This window comes from Lepidochelys kempii, chromosome 9 (assembly GCF_965140285.1).
Source record: "Lepidochelys kempii isolate rLepKem1 chromosome 9, rLepKem1.hap1, whole genome shotgun sequence".
Taxonomy (NCBI): Eukaryota; Metazoa; Chordata; order Testudines; family Cheloniidae; genus Lepidochelys; species Lepidochelys kempii.
Window position 1 is genome coordinate 4,346,982 of NC_136388.1, and position 21,224 is coordinate 4,368,205.

Here is a 21,224-nt window from a genome sequence, read left to right on the forward strand (position 1 = left end):
TGCTGTCAAGACAAAGGGCATTTTTCCTAAAACAATGCCACACCATGGCCTTACTGCATGCAGTGTAGCATGTTAATTACTAGCCTCACTTCAGAACCTATTAACATCGCTAAATCAGTGAAGGAAAATAGTTTTCCCTTGATATCAGACATTAAAGCCACAGGAGTTAGTTTATCTAGATTGTGTTACATTTGAGGTTTGTTCAAGTATATTTCATACCCTCTAGACTTTCTGAAAACAAAACATGTTCTGCCATATTTTACTGCTCGGAACTGAAGGCTTGATCCCAAGGAAAGGTTGTGACATAGCATCAGTCCTCCGAAGACCCCGAGGTTTTCACAGCCACCTTTGGAGGCCCCGTAGGTAACTGCTAGCCCCATTTTACAGATATGATTAAACTGAGGCACAGGAAAGTGAAGTGATTTGCCCACGGTCAGGCCATGACTCAGTGGCAGAGTAGGGAAAAGCAGTGAGGACACCTGAAGCCAAGTCCCTGCTCTAACAACTAGCTAATGCTGCCTCCCTAGATGCTATAATGTATTGAGAATCACACAGCCTAGAAATCAGAGAAGGAAAGTAGCAGTTAGCCTAGCTAGTCTACCTCCTGGCCTGGGCAGGATGATTTCCTGCAGTAAGCAGTGTGATTTTATCATTAGTCTCATGATATTGGGTCTTTTGTTTAAAGCCCCTACTCTAAGACTCATGTTATATCACAATAATCTCAGATTTCATTTTAAAGAAGTAAGTTTCTAGCCCTCATGGTTGGAGAAAGGAGTTCAAATGTGACCGGATTGTAACCTAAAGGTTCAGAAACTTGAAACTAAAGAGAAAAACCTCTTGAGTGTTTGCACTCAAAGAAAGAGATCCTGGAATCATTGTGGACAGTTCTCTGAAAACATCCACTCAATGTGCAGTGGCAGTGGAAAATGCTAACAGAAAGTTGGGAATCATTAGGAAAGGGATAGATAAGACTGAAAATATCATATTGCCTCTAGAGAAAGCCAGGGTACGCCCACATCTTGAATACTGCATGCAGATGTGGTCACCCCATCTCAAAAAAGATATATTGGAATTGGAAAAGGTTCAGAAAAGGGCAACAAAATTGATTAGAGTATGGAACTGTTTCCATATGAAAGATTAATAAGACCGGGTCTTTTCAGCTTGGAAAAGAGACGACTAAGGCGGGATATGGTAAAGGTCTATAAAATCATGACTGGTGTGGAGAAAGTAAATCAGGAAGTGTTATTTACTCCTTCTCGTAACACAAGATCTAGGAGTCACCAAATGAAATTAATAGGAAACAGGTTTAAAACAAAACAAAAGGAAGTATTTCTTCACACAACACAGTATTTCTTCACAGTCAACCTGTGGAACTCCTTGCCAGAGGATGTTGTAAAGGCCAAGACTATAACAGGGTTCAAAGAAGAACTAGATAAGTTCATGGAGGATAGGTCCATCAATAGCTATTAGCCAGGATGGACAGGGATGGTGTCCCTAGCATCTGTTTGCCAGAAGCTCAGAATGAGCGACAGAGAAAGGTTCACTTAATTATTACCTGTTCTGTTCATTCCCTCTGAATCACCTGGCATTGGCCATTGTCAGAAGACAGGATGCTGGGCTAGATGGACCTTTGGTCTGACCCAGTGTGGCCTTTCTTATATTTGTAAAATGTATTGTTTTGAGGGTGTGGGGGTTAATCCAATGACTTTTAAGCTAATCTCATGGCCTGACTCACGGATTTTTGAAAACATGAGGTTGGCAATATGGATTTTGTTCCCTATACGGTTTTGAAATGTACCAGTCAAATGCCTTCCACAAGTTAAACTCCCTTCAATTTGTCAATATCTCTAGTGGTAGCAGGATGTCCAGGTTTTAGTGTAATGGTCCAGGTGCAGACACGTTGCATAGCTCTGGAGAAGATCTGTTACCTCTTTGCTTGGCTCATGCAGGTCAAAACTACATTGGTCTTTATTGCCATGTACAGTTCTGCAAATTTCCATCTGATTTGTTATCCACTGTCAGCCCTAGGTCTTCCACCATTATCGTTTCCCAGATTTCCCTCTCCTTTCCCGTTAAGTGTGAGTGTGTAAGACACTCACCAGCATCTTGGTAGATATCACACAAACATTCCAGCTGACATTTCCCTAGTGGTATTAGCCTGGCTTTCTCTCAGATGAATCTCATTTTGTTATATTATTCCACACTCACGGTTTCTTAACAAAATGCATAACTTCTATAAACAGAAGAAGAGAGTCCAAACAGTACGATCTAATTAATCTTTTTAGTGGTCTCCTACAGCAGATCTCCAGTTTCTCTACAGACTCAGCTCTATCATCCAACTAAACACAGGCAAAGGCTAGAACATTAGCTGCAACAATAGGTCACATTTTCCAGTTATCAGATCCTTCTAGACAACAGAAACAGCAATTCACATTTCGACCATGTGCATAAAATCTAGACAATTAGCCCTTTAGTTGCTAGATTAAACACTGTGCAAAGCATATGGCTAACAGCTAAAATTAATTTTACACTTTTGCTTCATACTGTGTCAGATAGCTGCCTCAATATGAGTAGGACTATTGAAACCTCTCAGTCATTTCAGCTAGGAGAGGACAAGTGAGTTCTTTGAGATGCTCTCAAGGGCCCCAGTTAGCTAAGCCCAAAACAGCACTGACCAACGCCAAAGGGAGTCATTTCCAACTCATTCATGGACAAAGAATATCTGGGGTGCCAGTACAGAAAGAGAAATAATATATTAGTGAAGCCCAGAAATCCTCACTTTCTTCAATTCCGAGAACCCTTTTAAAACGGTAAGTATAGGGACGAGGCGTGGTGAAGGCATTACCTGCAAAATAAAATGTTGAAATGACCAGTCTGCACTGTGTATGCTTGTGCAAGCTTTCACACCATTGCCCTATACTAAGTAAAAATCAAAACTACTGACCTGCATATCGTATGCCCTATACTGCTAACAGCTAATGGATGATTCCCCTTGAATTGAATTTCAATTCAAAAACATTCTGAACAGCCCTAGTAAAAATTGTGAAGGACCAGACAGCCAGGCATTTGTTGCACTGTGACAAACAAGGACTTGATTCTTTTATCTTACACCTGCTTGGCACTCACTTTGACTTGTGTAAATGACTGCACAATGCAGAAGCAATGCCCTTGCTGCTAATTCTTTGGTGGCAGGATTTTTGGTGGTTTTGCTTTTTTTAAAGAAAACAAATATGAATCTTTAGAATGTCATGCTACATAAAATAAATGTGATTAGAAATACAACTACGTACCTCCCCCCCGACACCCACACACACATAGATGACTGAAGGATACAAACAGACTAAAAATTATGTAATTAATTTCTTCATTGCATCAGGCTGCCCTCGTGAAGTTTAATTTACTCCAGCAGTGTATAGTATTTAGGGGTCCAACCCTCCAATGTATGGTCAGATGATTTCCCATGCCCAGTTCCATGCTGCCATAATGCACCAAGATGGAGGGGCGCTGAGCTGATGTGTGGTATCTGCTCATGTATTTCCTGTGACGCTTACACCTGTGATCAGGGGAGTTACTTGTCTCCCTAAGGAGAAGGCTGCTGCAGCATCTTGCGGCTCCAGGTCAAACCAGGCCTTTTCTTTTTTCAATTTAAAACATCTTTGTCGGCATTGCTACGCCTCAGCATCGTCTGTGCCACAGACGGGAACACCCCTTTTAAAGGATGTTGGGAAGCCATGTAGGATTCAAAGTTTAGAGAGGAGGGAGTGGAAAGTGTATTACCTAACGTACCTAGAAATGGTTGTGTCATGAAAAAGACACATTTCATCTACGTCAGTTTGGGTCTTTTCCCACCTGCAGTGCTAGAAACCCAAATACAACAGTCTTGTGCAAGGGAATGAGAGCCAGAAAGGAAAAGGGCTATAAGCAGAATGCAAAACTGAGCAGTCCAGTTTCAGAGTGGAAGCTGAGTGCCATTCAGAAGGAAAACACACAGCACAAACAGCAAAAAGGAAAGGAGTTAACCTTCATGCAGAGTTAATAATCTAGGGGGTTCTGACTTGCCCACCTCCCTGTCCTGAGCTGCGCCGTTGGTCAATATTCGCACCGCACTTTGAAAATGGCAAGCAAGAAAGAGAATGCTACGTGGCAGCAGGCAGCTAAGAGTTGTGATGAAAAAGAAAATTTCTTTTTCTTTACTGAGTGCCCCCACCTCAGTGTGAAACAAAGATGCCTTTGCTGCTAGAGGCGATCGAACACGTGTGAGCATGACTGAGAGTCACGGCCTTGGTACTGCCAACCCCCCAGCGTAAACAATCCTGAGTCAAGCCTAGTTTAAGCCAATCAGACTGGCTTAAAAATTATGATATTTCTAAAAACAAAAATACACACACACTCTCTCTCTCACACACACACACAGAGTAATAAGAGTGTAAAAATATTGCTCGGGGATGCAGGAGTGAAATCGAGAAGGCCAAATCACACCTGGAGTTGCAGCTAGCAAAAGATGTTAAGAGTAACAAGAAGGGTTTCTTCAGGTATGTTAGCAACAAGAAGAAAGCCAAGGAAAGTGTGGGCCCCTTACTGAATGAGGGAGGCAACCTAGTGACAGAGGATGTGGAAAAAGCTAATGTACTCAATGCTTTTTTTGCCTCTCTCTTCACGAACAAGGTCAGCTCCCAGACTGCTGCACTGGGCGGCACAGCATGGGGAGGAGGTGACCAGCCCTCTGTGGAGAAAGAAGTGGTTCGGGACTATATAGAAAAGCTGGATGAGCACAAGTCCATGGGGCTGAATGCGCTGCATCCGAGAGTGCTAAAGGAGTTGGCGGATGTGATTACAGAGCCATTGGCCATTATCTTGGAAAACTCATGGCGATCGGGGGAAGTCCCGGACGACTGGAAAAAGGCTAATGTAGTGCCCATCTTTAAAAAAGGGAAGAAGGAGGATTCTGGGAACGACAGGCCAGTCAGCCTCACCTCAGTCCCTGGAAAAATCATGGAACAGGTCCCCAAGGAATCAATTCTGAAGCACTTAGAGGAGAGGAAAGTGATCAGGAACAGTCAGCATGGATTCACCAAGGGCAAGTCATGCCTGACTAACCTAATTGCCTTCTATGACGAGATAACGGGCTCTGTGGATGCGGGGAAAGCGGTGGACATGTTGTTCCTTGACTTTAGCAAAGCTTTTGACACGGTCTCCCACGGTATTCTTGCCAGCAAGTTAAAGTAGTATGGGCTGGATGAATGGACTATAAGGTGGATAGAAAGCTGGCTAGATTGTCGGGCTCAACAGATAGTGATCAATGGCTCCATGTCTAGTTGGCAGCCGGTATCAAGTGGAGTGCCCCAAGGGTCGGAGCCAGGGTTGCGTCAGTCCTCGGGCTGGTTTTGTTCAATATCTTCATAAATGATCCGGAGGATGGTGTGGATTGCACCCCCAGCAAGTTTGCGGATGACACTAAACTGGGAGGAGAGGTAAATACGCTGGAGGGTAGGGATAGGATACAGAGGGACCTAGACAAATTAGAGGATTGGGCCAAAAGAAATCTGATGAGGTTCAACAAGGACAAGTGCAGAGTCCTGCACTTAGGACGGAAGAATCCCATGCACCGCTACAGACTAGGGACCGAATGGCTCGGCAGCAGTTCTGCAGAAAAGGACCTAGGGGTTACAGTGGACGAGAAGCGGGATATGAGTCAGCAGTGTGCCCTTGTTGCCAAGAAGGCCAATGGCATTTTGGGGTGTATATGTAGGGGCATTGCCAGCAGATCGAGGAACGTGATCGTTCCCCTGTATTCGACATTGGTGAGGCCTCATCTGGAGTACTGGATCCAGTTTTGGCCCCCACACTACAAGAAGGATATGGAAAAATTGGAAAGAGTCCAGCGGAGGGCAACAAAAATGATTAGGGGACTGGAACACATGAGTTATGAGGAGAGGCTGAGGGAACTGGGATTGTTTAGTCTGCGGAAGAGAAGAATGAGGGGGGATTTGATAGCTGCTTTCAACTACCTGAAAGGGGGTTCCAAAGAGGATGGATCTAGACTGTTCTCAGTGGTAGCTGTTGACAGAACAAAGAGTAATGGTCTCAAGTTGCAGTGGGGGAGGTTTAGGTTGGATATTAGGAAAAACTTTTTGACTAGGAGGATGGTGAAACATTGGAATGCGTTATCTAGGGAGGTGGTGGGATCTCCATCCTTCGATATTTTTAAGGTCAGACTTGACAAAGCCCTGGCTGGGATGATTTAGTTGGGGATTGGTCCTGCTTTGAGCAGGGGGTTGGACTAGATGACCTCCTGAGGTCCCTTCCAACCCTGATATTCTATGATTCTATGATAATTTTATTTGCCTGCTAGTCTTTGAGCCTTTAGGTTGCCCTTGGGCCACACGTTCAGGCTTTTCTCCTCACCCACAAGGGCCAAAACTTCCTTTTGTTTCTGGAAGCTGCGATTCTCCCATAACCCACTGCCCCCAGGGGCTCGGGCTTTAAGAAAAACACCTCATATTGTGAGACTGGTCCTCCAATTGTGAGAGATGGCGATGCTGTAGTCAGTGAACAACTTCCCCATGATTCCCATTTTCCAGTATCCACGGGGGGCTCAATCCTGCCAGATGGTCAGGGTCCTCAACCCCCTCCAAAGTGGACAGGAGTCAAGGGCTCCGAGCATCCCACGGGAATCCTAGTACCTTATAGGGTCTGGTCCTAGATCAGTGTTATCCTTTGCTGTGGGTTTAAAGCAAACCAGGCCACACAGGAGAGCGTGAACAGACACCGAATTCATCTTGAGGAATTGAAGTTTCCCTGGCCTTTCAGATCATTCTTATTAAGTGACTATCAAGAGCTGATAGGAACACATTGTACTCCAGTTGCTGCAAAGAATTCCTAAGAAAAACATCAACAGAACAGGCAGCCACTATGAGCCACTTTTCAGAGTAACAGCCGTGTTAGTCTGTATTCGCAAAAAGAAAAGAAGTACTTGTGGCACCTTAGAGACTAACCAATTTATTTGAGCATGAGCTTTGAAGTGAGCTGTAGCTCACGAAAGCTCATGCTCAAATAAATTGGTTAGTCTCTAAGGTGCCACAAGTACTCCTTTTCTTTTTATGAGCCACTTGACATTTCAGGAAATTAAGCTACACTGTGGTCCCACTTTACAAATTCACCAAGACCCAAGGGGGAATTTGTGAGAGAACTGCTGCGTTTTTATTTCAAATGGGACTTCCCTGTGGGCTAATTGAGGGCAGCAGCCTTATTCTGTCGATTGCATCCATCCTTCCTCCTCGTTTGCGCCACTTTCACCCTCTCCTGCTGGATGGCTCAACGCCCACCCACGCCAGGCAGTCTCACCTTCAGACATTGAAAGCGCTGTGTTAGTGGGTAGGGTCTGGAAGATCAAGAGTACGAAAGCAAGAGAGTTTCAGAGCATCTTTCCCAGCAGCTAGGTTCAAATCCATGGCCAAGTTAGTAGGCACTGAAAGCTGTTCCCAGCTTTGCTGGACGCTCATGTCAAACAAGTTGATGCTTTCTCAGCCCATTTCCCAGTGGGTCATTGTTACCGTCACCTCTTGTTAACTGACACATGAGTCTCCGAAGAGGCCACGGAGTGAATTGCCCAGGGACAATACACATGCTTCTTCACTAGAGGCATTCTCTCAGGCTTGTTAGTGGGGAGGAATGCAGCAAACGGCCCTATACCACCCCCAATACCTAATCAGGGACATCTGTACCCAGGGGCTGTCAGTCCATCACTTGTCAGGTCATGTAGGTGGAATATGGAGGCAGCAGGCATGGTCTAATGGATAGAGCCCCGGACCGGACACCAGGGTTCTGTTCCTGGCTCTGCCACATGTCATGGGCTAAATTCAGATCAGATCTGGACCAAGACCCAAAATGTTCCATCTTCCTTTACAGATCCCCTGGGTCTTTGAATCCTCCAGGGGAAAAACAGTTACATCGGCTGTGTTATTTGCAATGTTTTCAAATAAGGCCGTCAAGACCAGCTACAGTGTTCATTAAACTCATTCCCAAAGCATTCATCTCCAGGCGGGTGTGGGAAACATAAAGCTTCCTTTTTATTGTATGGCTGGGTTTCTTCTTTTCATTAGAACAATAGCAAATAGCCACAAAAATTCCACACGTACGGCATCAGCCCCCACAACCAGCCTAGACATGCAGGGCGTCGGGAGTAAAACTCACAGCCGCAGAGGGCGAGTACTTTGGCTGGAGCTCGGCTGGCCGACCGAGGCAAGACTGTCACCCTTCAGACACAGAAAATATTAATTATCCTCTGCAATGTCCTCATTCCTCTTCCCTCTGAGCCAAGAGGAAAGGAACCCTTCGCCGAGTGGATTGTGGGGTTGTGGGAAAGAAAAGGGCCAGATGTGTGTACCTGCCCTGAGAAATCAAATAGGAACTTTGGAAAGGGTTTCCTTGGGGGTGCCCAGGAGAAATTCAAGGGAATAGTCGCTTATGAAATCATACTCCCTCACACCCACACTATACACCACCCCCTCACTCTCTCCTCCCTACAAATCTTTTTCTTCTTTCATATGGCTTCAAAACAGCACGTCAGATGTCCAAGTCTAGGCTGACAACCCAGCTGGTGGCTTCAGCTGATGTAGAGCGGATGGCTCATTTGGGACCTTTGAGTGGCGAGGTGTTCCACCGTTTGAAGTCCCCTCCTGCAGGCCCGATAGCATTGCATCTCGTTCCTTACTTCTGGAGAAGGTAGGTGCAGCTGCTGTGTGATGTGCAGATTGTGAGCTCTCTGGGTCTGGGACAGGGTCTTTTGTCTTTGTTACATGTGATTCATGACCAGGGTTCTCAGGTGTAACTGGAATACTAATGGGCACTGTGCTGCACTAATTGCAGAAGAGGAGCCAGGAGAATGGCAATGAAAATGCTGATAACCCTGTTCTCTTCCTTTTGTTCCCTTGTGGGAGAGTTTATGTAACCCTTCTGCCCATCAGAGTTGGCAGCAACAAGGGCCGGGTTCAATATCTAGAGGATCCATTCCAATAACACAATGCAAAACTGGCTCGAGCCCCCACCCAGTGACCTGGGACACATATATACCACCCCCGCTGGGCGCCTCCAAGAGGCAATACTTCTCCTCTCGCAAGCACGGAGTCTGAGTGTAGCAAAAAAGCCTTTTAATAACAGAGAGAAACAATGTGGCATTATGTTGGGGAAACACCACCAACAGGATTCATAACACAACCCATGAGCAAAAACCCACCCCAAGCAAATTGGGGCGTGTCCTTTCCCTTGGGTTCTTGAGTCCAGCAACCCGAAATCACCCAAAATCCCAAAAGTCCAATGGCCCAAAAGTCTCTGTCCCTGGTCAGGGCAGCCCCAGAGTTTGAAAGTTTATCTGCAGAGTTTTACCTCCCAACCTGGGTGGAAATGAGGGGGGCGGGGGAAGGGGAAGAGGTAAGGGGCACCTTACATGATCTGAAGCTGACTGCCCCACAGCTCCATAGGGCTCCGCTCCGCTCCACCAGCCAGTCCACAAACCGCTCTGCGTCCCAGAAGCAGCTCCCATTGTCCCATGAAGTACTCCACCAGCCGGTCCACAAGCCACTCCAGCTGTCCCACAAACTGCTCCACCATATAGCTTCAGGCTCCCCCACTACTTAACACAACGCTCAGTGATTTCAGCTCTTAGTCAGTTTTTAGCTCTTTTGTGATTTCAGCTTGTAGGAGGGGAGCCTTAGCGCTGGTGCACCATTAGCCCAAAGGGAATTCAGCTCAGCAGCCTGTAACTAGACGCCTAAAGGAGTCAACGTTAGCTCTGATATTCCACAGTGGAGAGAGGAGGAAGTGCAATTAGCATGTAAGGCCCTCACCAAGGGGCCCATGCCACCAAGTATTAATACTTGTCCCCAGCCTCTCTCCATTCACAGAGTTTTGGAATCCATGACCCTTGCCTAGCGGGTGCTACTTAGTTGATAGTGAGTCCCTCCATCATAACAAAAGGCCACGTGCAGTTCCAAGCACAGTTCCCATAATCAGGGTAATAACAATTTATTCTTCCTGCCCCAATAACAGAGACACTGGGGATCCCACAGCAGCCAAAGTGACCATTTGGGCAGCTATGGGCTCATTCTAGGCGGGGTGGGTGTGCCTATGCAAATGAGATCAGCCCCTGAAGTTCCTTTCCACAACTTGCCACACCTCACCATCCGGGTGGAGCTCATCCTGACTCTGCTTACATCTACATCCTTCACAGGCTGGGCCCAGCGATTCAGCAGGCACACCACGTGTTCTGCTCTGTCCCAGCTCAGTCATGAGACCTAGAGAGATCGGGAAGAGCTCGAGACTTCAGGGAAAGCTGTTAAGCAAGATACCGCTTGGAAGCAGGCTGCACACAGATCTCATGCTCTCTCAGAGTACCAGCTGCCAAACTGCTCCCACTGCGATCACTGCACCTGATGCAGCAGTCTGCTCCAGGAGGACAATTACAGTGGAGACAGGGCTGGGCTGAGCTGATGATTGAAACGGGAGGAGAGGACAAATGACTCACTTGAAAGGAGCTGGAGTTAGGTGGAACACTCACGGCCTGAGAGTCAGTTTAATTTTCACCTTCAATGCTGCGTACTTTAAAAAAAAAAAAAAAAAACAACACTACAAAGGAGGGCTGATTTTTCCCTTGCCTCGCACCTCACATTGTAGTGTCCGACACTCACGTCGGAGGCAGGGCAGAGTCAGGCCTGCGGTGCCCGGGAGAGGGGTTGGGAGGGGGGTGGAGGCGTCAGTTCAGTAACCCAGGGTTGCATCGCGCCTGGCAGGCACAGCCCACATGCAGAACGCTGCCCAGAGCTGCCTGAGGGAGCGGAAGAGCATGCAAACAGCTACACCCCTTGAATATACTTGTCACCTATCCCCTTCCATGCAGCTGGTCAATGCATGACGAGGTGCAACCTCCACCTAATTAAACAGCCCCTTAGCTCGAGCTCTGTGAGCCGAGTCGGCTGGCACAGGCCAGCCCCAGGTTTTTAACTGCCATGTAGACATACGTGAAGAATCAAGAAATGTGGGTTTTAAGCCCATCTCTGCCCCAACTCGCTGTGTGATCTAGGGCAAGTTGCACCAGTTCCCCGTGCCTCAGTTTACCCATCTGTATTTAGCAGGGATAAACACACCAGCATTCTTGAACCCCTTGGAGATGTACAAATGGAGAGAGCTAAATAATTGCTACTTATCAATATGCTTGTTTATTTCCCATCTGCTCTGCAAGCAACTGCCCATGTACAGGCGGGAGCTCGCTAGCCTGCAATGTGAAAAACCAACAGGCAGACACAGCCTGTTGACCTGTACCTGCATCGCCATGGTTACTAGGCTTAGGTGCCATTCACCTTATGTTTTGAAAATTGAAGAGCTGAGTGAGGCTCTATAAAGGGGACCTACGTATGTCCATGGGGGGAGGCCAAAACCCAACCCTGGAGCTCTGGGATGTGATACTTCAACATAGGAGCTTTGCCTACTGGGGACCAGAGCTCCAGGGCCCAAAGATGGAGGACATCATCTGCCATTGGCTCCATGTTGGGTGCATTTCAGTACCTCGGGTAAGTTACTACTCGAGTCCCAGCTGGGTAGACCCCGAGTGATAGCAAAATATTCCTGCCGAGGACATAAAATGGACGAAGCTGTGACAGGTTTGGCTCTGTCTCCCTCCTTTGCCCGAAATAACAGGATTGCGGCATTTGGGATACTCCCCCCTCAGGACCGCCAGCGCCTGCCCTGGCAATCCCGGCATGCATTCAGCCCTGTCATCACGCCTGGCTGGGCATCAGCGGTGGACAGCACCCCACCCTGAGAAAACATGGGGCATTCTTGGCACGTCGCCCCTCGAGGCAAGGTCATCAGAAACTATGAAGAATTCTTTGCCTGCCCTATCGGCCGTGGTATGCAGGGGAACATGATCCCCGTCGGAGCAGGAGCTGAACTCGGTGAGGGCTGATCATTGCACGAGCCCTTCTTGGCAGGGTCCAGATACACGAGGGAGTCACGGGGTGGCCACGAATCTAGGTGCACAGGTGGGACTCAGCCAAAACTCATGAGAAGAGATGCTGGGCTCCAACCAGGCATACTACAGGATCAGGCCCTCTCCTGACATCCTGCACTCCCACAAATAGAAGAGACACTGCAGAGTCTGCCTGGAGGCCCCGCTCCAGCTTGGTTCTGCATAGGAATGGTGGAACACAGACCCCCCCACCACTGCCAGCGTGCTTTGCCCACCTGTGGCAAGGGCACTGGGCTGAGGCAACATGGGGTCTGTTCCCAGCTCAGCCACAAACACCCCTGTGTGACACCAGGCAGGTCACATCCCCACTCCGGGCCTCAATTCCCTCTTTGCAAAGTGGGGACACAGTGACCCTTCCCCACCCACGAGGAGATGGTCACGAACACTGACAAGGTGTCCTGGTACCAAGGCAATGGCTCTGCCCCCTTGGCGTGGGTACCAGGAGTAGAATGGGACGGTTCGCTCATGACGCCCCACACTGGTCTCTTCAGGGGTTTGCAGATCCCCTCAGACCATGCAGATATGGGGGAGGCAAAGACGCCACATCTCCACGCTTGCTCTGTGACTCCCTCAGCCCCATGAATGCAGATTGTCGCTGCAATGGGGGCCCGGTGGGAAAGATAACACAGGCCCAAGTTGTAGTGAATCTCTGTGGTGAGGATGGGGGACACACCAATGTGTGTTGCCCCATCCCTAGCCCCTCTCCCTACACAGCATCCTCCCTGGGGGCTCGAAGGAAGGGGTAACAATGCCCTGGAACTGCTCGGGCCCTGCCTCCATGACACAACCTGGGGGCATGATCCCCAGGAGCAATGAGTTGTGTCTCTCAAGCAGTACAGCCAGCTGGGATGACCTGCTGCCTCGCTGGACCCCTTGGCTCCGATTCGGAGAAAAGCTCCCCAAAGCGGGGAAGGCCAGGGTGAGCCCCACAGTGAAAATGGCAGCTTCTTATTTTATACCCTGCTAGTGTATAGGAATTGCCACTCCACAGTCTGCCAACGGCCTAGGTAACCCACTTACCTGTTACAATACTGGCCAAAACCCAATGGATTCAGGGAAGCCCTAGCCCTCCTATTATGCAATTTGTGTAACCCACACACCTGGGTGTGGTGGTCTGTCCCATCTAGTAGCACCGAGACATATGAGAGAGAGAGAGAGAAGATTAATGAGTCTGCTCTACAGCCGTAGCTAACAGCCAGTTAGCTTTTAGCTCATGCACTAAGCTCCAGAGGTCCCAGGTTTGATCCCGCCCACCGAAGACCGTGGTCTGTCGGTGTTACATTTGCACAACTCCCAGTCTCCATTGCAGGAGTGTGGATAGGAGTAAGAGCAGAGCAAGCTCTGAAGTTTGGGTTCTACCCCTAACTCTGTGTGACTTGCAAAAAGTCACTGATTTCCGTTGTGCCTCAGTTTCCCCATAAGCAGGTGGTGTCTGACCATACCTAGTACTCCCCACCTTTGTAAAGCACTTGGATGAAGAGTGGTAGCTAGGTAACCATTATTCTCTTGCCTTCACAACGAGTGCAACATGCTCAAGAACCTTATGTGATCTCTAACCTTTTCTTAGCCTCCTGTCCACCCGTCCTTCTGCCAAAAAGCAAAGCTGGGGGCAGAGGAGTCCAATACCCCGCATCCCCCCTTTCCAACTGAAACAACTCCCCCTTCCCAGCACTGCCCCTTTGCAAACGCAAAACGCAGCACTCAGTGGCTCTTTGTTAGCTACATTCCTTCACCACCAAAAGATACACAGGGCCTGTGACCAAAGAAAATAGCCTCACGGCAAATTGAGAAGAGAAAGAAGCACCACCCAATTTCATTGTAGCCAAGAGAACAACAAGAAGTAGCTTCCCTACTTGTCACATTTCACTGAGCAGCAGCTCCCCCAGCACTGACCCCCCCAGCAGCAGCTCCGTCCCCGAGCTTTGCATTCTTATCTCAAAACACAGCTACGGTCTAGTCCTCGCCCAGCTGTCTGCCACTCTGGTCCTTCTCCTCAGGAGTTAATAAACCAGCCAGCTGGACAGATGATGTTTTTCTGCCTGTTCCTACTTCATGTTTAACAACTGTGCAACCTTGTGGCAATTGCCCAGCTATGTGGGGACCTAGGAATGCATGGCCCGACACCCTGTTGTGTGGGTGACTTGGCCGTGGTCTGAGGGAAAGCCGCAGGCAGGGCTCAACACGGTCCTAATGCGGTGTCGGTGTGCCCACACGTGGTGATGTGACGGAGCAGCGGCAGAGCGGCCTTGGTCTGGAGCTCAGCAACGCTTGGTGTTTTCAGCTCCCAGAGGCTGGAGAGAGCCTTTTACCACCCTCTTCTCCCCATTACCTCAACCAGTTTCACGTTGCAAGCCTTGAATTCTGGGTCTCCAGAAACCCCAAAGAAACTCAATGCAGAATTCCCGGCTAAGCACCAACTGTGCCCCCTGCTTTAGAATCAAACCACAAGACAGAGCATCTCACGTTTCAGTCTGAAACCCTAAACTGGCCCAGGACAGCTCTACTTTAGCAAAGCTTTTGATACGGTCTCCCACAGGATTCTTGCCAGCAAGTTAAAGAAGTATGGATTGGATGAATGGACTATAAGGTGGATAGAAAGCTGACTAGATCATCAGGCTCAATGAGTAGTTATCAACGGCTCGAAGTCTAGTTGGCAACCAGTATCAAGCGGAGTGCCCCAGGGGTCGGCCCTGGGGCCAGTTTTGTTCAACATCTTCATTAATGATCTGGATGATGGGATGGATTGCACCGTCAGCAAGTTCACGGATGACACTAAGATGGGGGGAGAGGTAGATATGCTGGAGGGTAGGGATAGGGTCCAAAGTGACCTAGACAAATTGGAGGATTGGGCCAAAAGGAATCTGATGAAGTTCAACAAGGTCAATGCAGAGTCCTGCACTTAGGACGGAAGAATCCCATGCACTGGTACAGGCTGGGGACCGAATAGCTAAGCGGCAGTTCTGCAGAAAAGGACCTAGGGGTGACAGTAGACGAGAAGCTGGATATAAGTCAGCAGTGTGCCCTTGTTGCCAAGAAGGCTCACGGCATTTTGGGCTGCATTAGTAGGAGCACTGCCAGCAGATCGAGGGAAGTGATTATTCCCCTCTATTTGGCACTGGTGAGGTCACATCTGGAGTATTGTGTCCAGTTTTGGGCCCCCCACTACAGAAAGGATGTGGACAAATTGGAGAGAGTTGAGTGGAGGGCAACGAAAATGATCAGGGGGCTGGAGCACATGACTTATGAGGCGAGGTTGAGGGAACTGGGTGTATTTAGGCTGCAGAAGAGAAGAGTGAGGGGGAATTTGATAGCAGCCTTCAACTACCTGAAGTGGGGTGGGGGGAGGGTTCCAAAGAGAATGGAGCTCGGCTGTTCTCAGTGGTACCAGATGACAGAACAAGGAGTAATGGTCTCAAGTTGCAGTGGGGGGAGGTCTAGGTTGCATATTAGGAAACACTATTTCACTAGGAGGTTGGTGAAGCACTGGAATGCATTACCTAGGGAGGTGGTGGAATCTCCTTCCTTAGAGGTTTTTAAGGTCAGGCTTGACAAAGCCCTGGCTGGGATGATTTAGTTGGGGTTGGTCCTGCTTTGAGCAGGGGGTGGGACTAGATGACCTCCTGAGGTCCCTTCCAACCTTGATATTCTATGATTCTATGAAGGCTCAGGAGGGAGATGGTCTCTTCTTGGGACATTCATTGTATCCACAGTTCCAGCCTGAATTGCAGCTAAGAACCAGATTGTATTTCCCTTAAGTCAAACCAGGACACAGCATTGTTCAGGGTGAAGTTCTGGCTTCTTTGAAGGGAGTTTTGCCTTTGGCTTCAATTGGGCCAGGATTTCACCCTGGCTCCCTGAGAGTTTCCTGTTCAAACTCAGGCCTTGTCTACATAGGAAATTTGGGCTGGTTTAACCTAAGGCATGAATTTAAATGGATTTAGTTCAAGTGCTGCAAACCCATGCTTGGACACTCATCTCGGTTTCAGAAGGGCCTATATGACTGTAGTTTAAACTAATTGGGAACAGGATTAAGCTAAATTAAAGTGAAATAAGAGTGTCCACACAGTGGGGTTTGCATTGGTTTAAATTGGATTTCAGTTAAACGGATGCAACTTTCCCATGTAGAGCAGGCCTCTGAAATGTGCAGCTGCAGAACCTAATAGCTCCTGCTCAGCCCCATATTTACAGCCCATTTTCTGCAAATAAAAGAATCCTAACACTGGGGATTCTGACCGGTGGCTGTGCAGTCTGTCAAGTCTTCCTGTTCCGGATGTTCTTCTTTCGCCCTCAACTTTCAGCACAAAGGTCCTCTGGTCCAGCCTAACTTTAAACAGCCAAAAGATGGAGGGTTAGGACCAAAGCAAGCCACCAGATACAATGTGATCTCATCAATCAAACATGAAACCATGGCAAAAAGGTAACAATTTTTCACTAACACAAAGCATATCTGCTCCGCTCCGCCACCTAGTGGCACTGATTGGTGCATGTTGTAAAACTTCTGTGGGAAAATATGGGTTATACGTATTACTTGAAGTCCTGTTGATTTGGAATCAAAAGCCAAAGAGCAGACTTCTCTCACCCACCACAACTGTACAGAGCTGTATAAACCCCATGGAAGTCCCAGAAGTGGTGCAGTGGCAGAGAATATCCCAATCCCCAAATGCCCTGCTAAATTCCACAGACAATCCTTGGGTAAAATTACAGCTAAGAAAACAGGAGTGGTGACACATTAAAGAAGGGGAGAGAAAGAATATTTCACTCCTTTATTCTGTCCCTTCGCATTTTAACATTTCTCCTCTTGCCTTGTGGCCCTGGGTGCAGTGTCTTGCACAGATCAACAGAGTCTGACGGTAAACAGCTTCCAGCATTTCAGGTGTATTGTTTTCTTTGAGAGACTCCTGCTAAATTAGTAGCTTTAACAACACTTGTGTAAACTGCACAGCAAAATATACCGGGTCAGAGTCGGATCCCATCTATGCTAGTGTGTATCAGGCATAAGTCCACTGGCTAAATCTTCCTGCTGTATTCCGATAGAGTTTTGCCATTGACTTCAATGGACTGAGCTCTGACAAAGTTCAAATGAATAATGCCCAGGAGGCACCTGGCCATCTCCTGAGAGCAGCTAATCTTAGTGGTAGAGCAGCTAAAATATTGGCAAAGCTAGTTCGGCAGGAGACCAGGGAAGGGATGAAACCTGCCCGTTGTTTCCCTTGGAGTTATCCATGCACCCTGCTGTATGCTCCCTGCTTCTCATAGTTAGAGTGTCTGGATGGGAGATGCCGCTGCTGAAGCGGCCGGGAAAAGGGTTTTGCGAGCGTTTCAGGCCAGCACAGTTCGAGTGGGGATTAGACCACAGACAGAGACAAGCCCAGTGGAATCCACCTGAGATGAAAGCCGATTTCGACCCGAGGAAAAGTGCTTGTGTAACCCCTCACAGTCTGAAAGGGCTGCCAGATGAGAGCAATGACGGAACACACACTGCTTAGGTCTCAGGCCTTCTGATCCCGCCTCAGATTGGAGGCATGGTTAAAAGCCGATGCAGTCAGCTCTCGGCTAACTCTGCTTCCTCCATACACTGACCTTTAGCAGCCTCATTTGGCCACATCCTCAGCTTGTGCACGCCAGCCAGGTTCCATTGACGTCAGTGCCGATTTGCACCAGTTGAGGATCCGGCCCGCTGTCTGCTTTAAATGTAGTCCAAAAGAAACAGAGCTACAGGAAGTCAGCCAAATTAATTTCCTCCTTTGCCCCAAGGGAGCGAATTCGAAGGCTGGCAGTTATTTTAATTGAGCCTCAGTTACGCTATTTCTAACAACAACATTAGCTTGTATTTATTGTAGCACCTTTCAATCACATCAATCACTAACGTGCATAGAGACACACCTATAAAGCACTTTGCACAATGCCAAAATGCAGCCACCTCTGGGCTGCAGCAGTGCACAGCAACATGGCCGCAGACATGAGTCAACAGAGAGGACCCAGCCAGTGAACTTCAGCACCATAAGCACAGGCCTCTGCCACTTGAGTTGGGAGAAAACGCGGTCAGCAAGCTCCTATCCTCACAGAGGGTGACCATGGCATGTTCACAGCCACATGAACATGGAAGACCAGAACCCAGACAATGGAGGGGGCCATTATTACACTGTAACTCTGCCCCCATCATTCGAGGGGAAGTGTAGTGAGGAACACGGCCACCCTGGAGAAGAGGCCAGATATGACTGGCCTCTCTGGGAGGAGCAGCAGCCAGCACAGGGGAACGGTAGTGCAACAAACCCAGCCCCCCTTCCCACTTCACTGTCCCCCTGGGCCGTCACAGCCACGCAGAACTTCACCGCAACAGCTGGGACCAAACCCAGAGCCACGTGCTCCAGTGACACAAGCCCTTCCTACCAGGGCTGAGCCAGAATCGCCGGCAGCGCTAGCAGGATTGGAGTGGTGAGGGAAGCGGTTTCATTCCCTCCTCCCCCTTGCACACAGAGCCAGGCACCAGCTCAGCCTGGACGGATAATGGTGCTGAACACAGAGTCCCTCTCTTTGCAGTGAATCGGGAGCCGTGCCTCTTTCTCCTTAGTGCCGGCCCCTCTAGCTACCCTGCCAGGACACAGGGAATGTCATCTGAGCTACGGACCCCTCTGAGGGTGTCTGCCTGCCAAGGGCCTTGCTGCTCTCAGCTGGGTGGAGATCAGCAACAGCCCCTGCAAAAGAAAGGAGCAGAGCAGGTCTACGGAGCTGTAAGGAATCACTGGAGGGCAGCCTGGCATGCTATGGTTAGCCACAGCTAGGCCCCAGTGCCGGGAAACAGGCAGTGACTGGTAGCTGTGGATGCGGCCATCGAACAATGATGGAGGGTTTGGAGATTCGCTGCACCGAAAAGCTGAGTGGTCCAGCGATCAGAGAGCACTTCCGGTCAGGGCTAGGATGCGCAGTGCCCCAACCCAGGTTATTCAACGGGCTGGGGACACTGGGAAAGCAGTAATGCTGGAAAAAACCCTCCTGGTGTAAATCAGCAAGGCTGCACTGGACTCAATAGAGTGATGCTGATTTACACCAGCTGAGGCTCTCGGGCACATTTTCTAGAGTCAGAACAGGAACTCATCACAGATGACCCATGCCGTAATTGCTGGACAGGGCTCCCTTTAATCAGTCCAACAGCAATGGAAACAGAGTGAATCAAAGCCACCATCCCAGCCCAAACTCTGCATCAAAGACCTGAACTCTGGCCTTTGCAAAAACAAACACCAAACAGAGCTAGTGAAGAAAAACAAGGCGCAAGGCAAGGAGCCATTAGAACAAATAAAACAGAGGTTGTTAAATGCCTGGTATGCACGATGTGTTGGAACTTGCTGCTGTCAGCCGCGTGAGCAGACATTCACATGCAACCATTCATAAGATGCACGGTAATTACCTGCTAGAGAGACTGTATTGTGATGAGTTCTTGAAGCAGAGCATGATATCTCTAGCAACAGAATATAATGACAGTAGAGGATAGAGGCATTAACCCCCACAAAGCTCAGGAAAGGTGCTGGAGGGGGTGCTCTGCTGGGAGGCTGCAGGGAGCTCTCCCACTGTTAGGTTTCAGAGTAGCAGCCATCTCCCCCCACCCCACTCTCCTGCTGGTAATAGCTCATCTTAAGTGATCACTCTCCTTACAATGTATATTTTTTCATGGTCTGTGTGTATATATAAAATCTCTTCACTGTACTTTCCACTTTATGCATCCGATGAAGTGAGCTGTAGCTTACGAAAGCTTATGCTCAAATAAATTGGTTAGTCTCTAAGGTGCCACAAGTACTCCTTTTCTTTCTCCCATTGTTAGTTACACTCATTTAACGGGGAGCCAAATGATCATTTAATGTGAGATTATGGCAGCTTTGTTCCCGGCAGGACTCTGACCTTTCCCCCCTTAGCTCAAGGAGAAAAGCTCGGAGCATTGTATAACTCTCTCCCAGTTGGCACCATCCAATAGGCCACCTGAGTTCAGCGCAGCCAACCCGTATTGGATTGACAGCGCGGGGATAAAAACAAGAGACCAACTCGAAAGCGAAACGACGGAGAGTCCAGCGACACTCCAGCAGAGTTCAGACTGGAACAACGGAGAGTCCAGCGACACTCCGGCAGAGTTCAAATGTGAATCCAAACTTCACGGCTCAGGCCCGTCTCCATAAGGGGTTTGACTTTCAGAATACCGGACCTGAACACCTTGCCTCTAAGTCACAGTCAATCTCAGCAGCTCCACCAATTCTGTACTGGTGCAGGGTAGTGCCATACCCAGCGGTATGCATCTCTGAACCAGGGATACCTCCTCCTGGTAGTTAGGTTGTGGGACCTCCCTCTACTACCAGTATAAGCTGAAGTCTTGGGCATGCTGTTCACTGCCTCTGGGTCTGGCTACTCTAGTCTGTGTAGGGTCGTATGCTGCCCTTATCACTGCGGTATCTGAGCCCCTTCTAGTCATGCACGAAGTGATGTGACGAACATCCGTCACCTGGGGTTCATTCTCTCTCAGCCTCTCCCCAACTTCTGTCTTTGGGGTGTGGAGGGGGGAGCAACAGGAGACCTGACCTCTCCCCCCCATATTCCTGGGATGAGGCTTCGCAGGATCGGATTGCCTGCCTGCCTCCTTCCCCTCCGCTCATCTGGTAACAGTATCATCCCAAAGGTTCCATCAAGTCCTACGGCTGCAATGTTTGCTCATCCCACCCACATGTGCTGTGCCGGGAGGGATCTCTCTAGCTCACTGCCCTGGAGAGATCCCAGATCAGGGGGAAGCAGGAAATGACAGGGACACAACAGCTTTCAGCTCAGCAAAGGGGCCTCAATTTCCCCCCAGCCCTGCCTCTGGCTGCCGTTGGTACTCACTTGTCCAGAGACCTCTCAGGAAAGGTGAACTGGCCAAGGCAGATACGGTCGATGTAGCTCAGGGGGATCCGCTGCACCTGGACGCAGCTGAGCATTATGAAGTCATATTTGCAGACCAGGAGGGTGGTGTCTGTGATCACCACAACACGCTCCTTCTCGTTGTTCCAATGATCTATCCTGGGGACAAAGCATAGAGTTCAGACAGCGACCCTCCAAGCCACTGAGGGAGGAGAGCGGGTTGTGCTGATTACTGAAGATCAGAGCAGGAATCCAACCTTGGTTTGCATAAATAACCAGCACTGCAATTTGAAACAGCCCAGATATGTCTACACCAGTGCCTAAG

The 21,224-nt window shown here is 48.8% G+C and overlaps 1 protein-coding gene across 1 annotated transcript in view; it reads right to left on the reverse strand.

Moving 5' to 3' along the window:
• TPRG1 (tumor protein p63 regulated 1) overlaps positions 1–21,224 on the reverse strand; it is a 96,571-nt gene that overhangs the window by 21,897 nt on the left and 53,450 nt on the right. Inside the window, exon 4 of the mRNA XM_078854313.1 lies at positions 20,882–21,058. Within this exon, the coding sequence (XP_078710439.1) occupies positions 20,882–21,058 (177 nt within the window). The remainder of the gene's footprint in view (positions 1–20,881; positions 21,059–21,224) is intronic.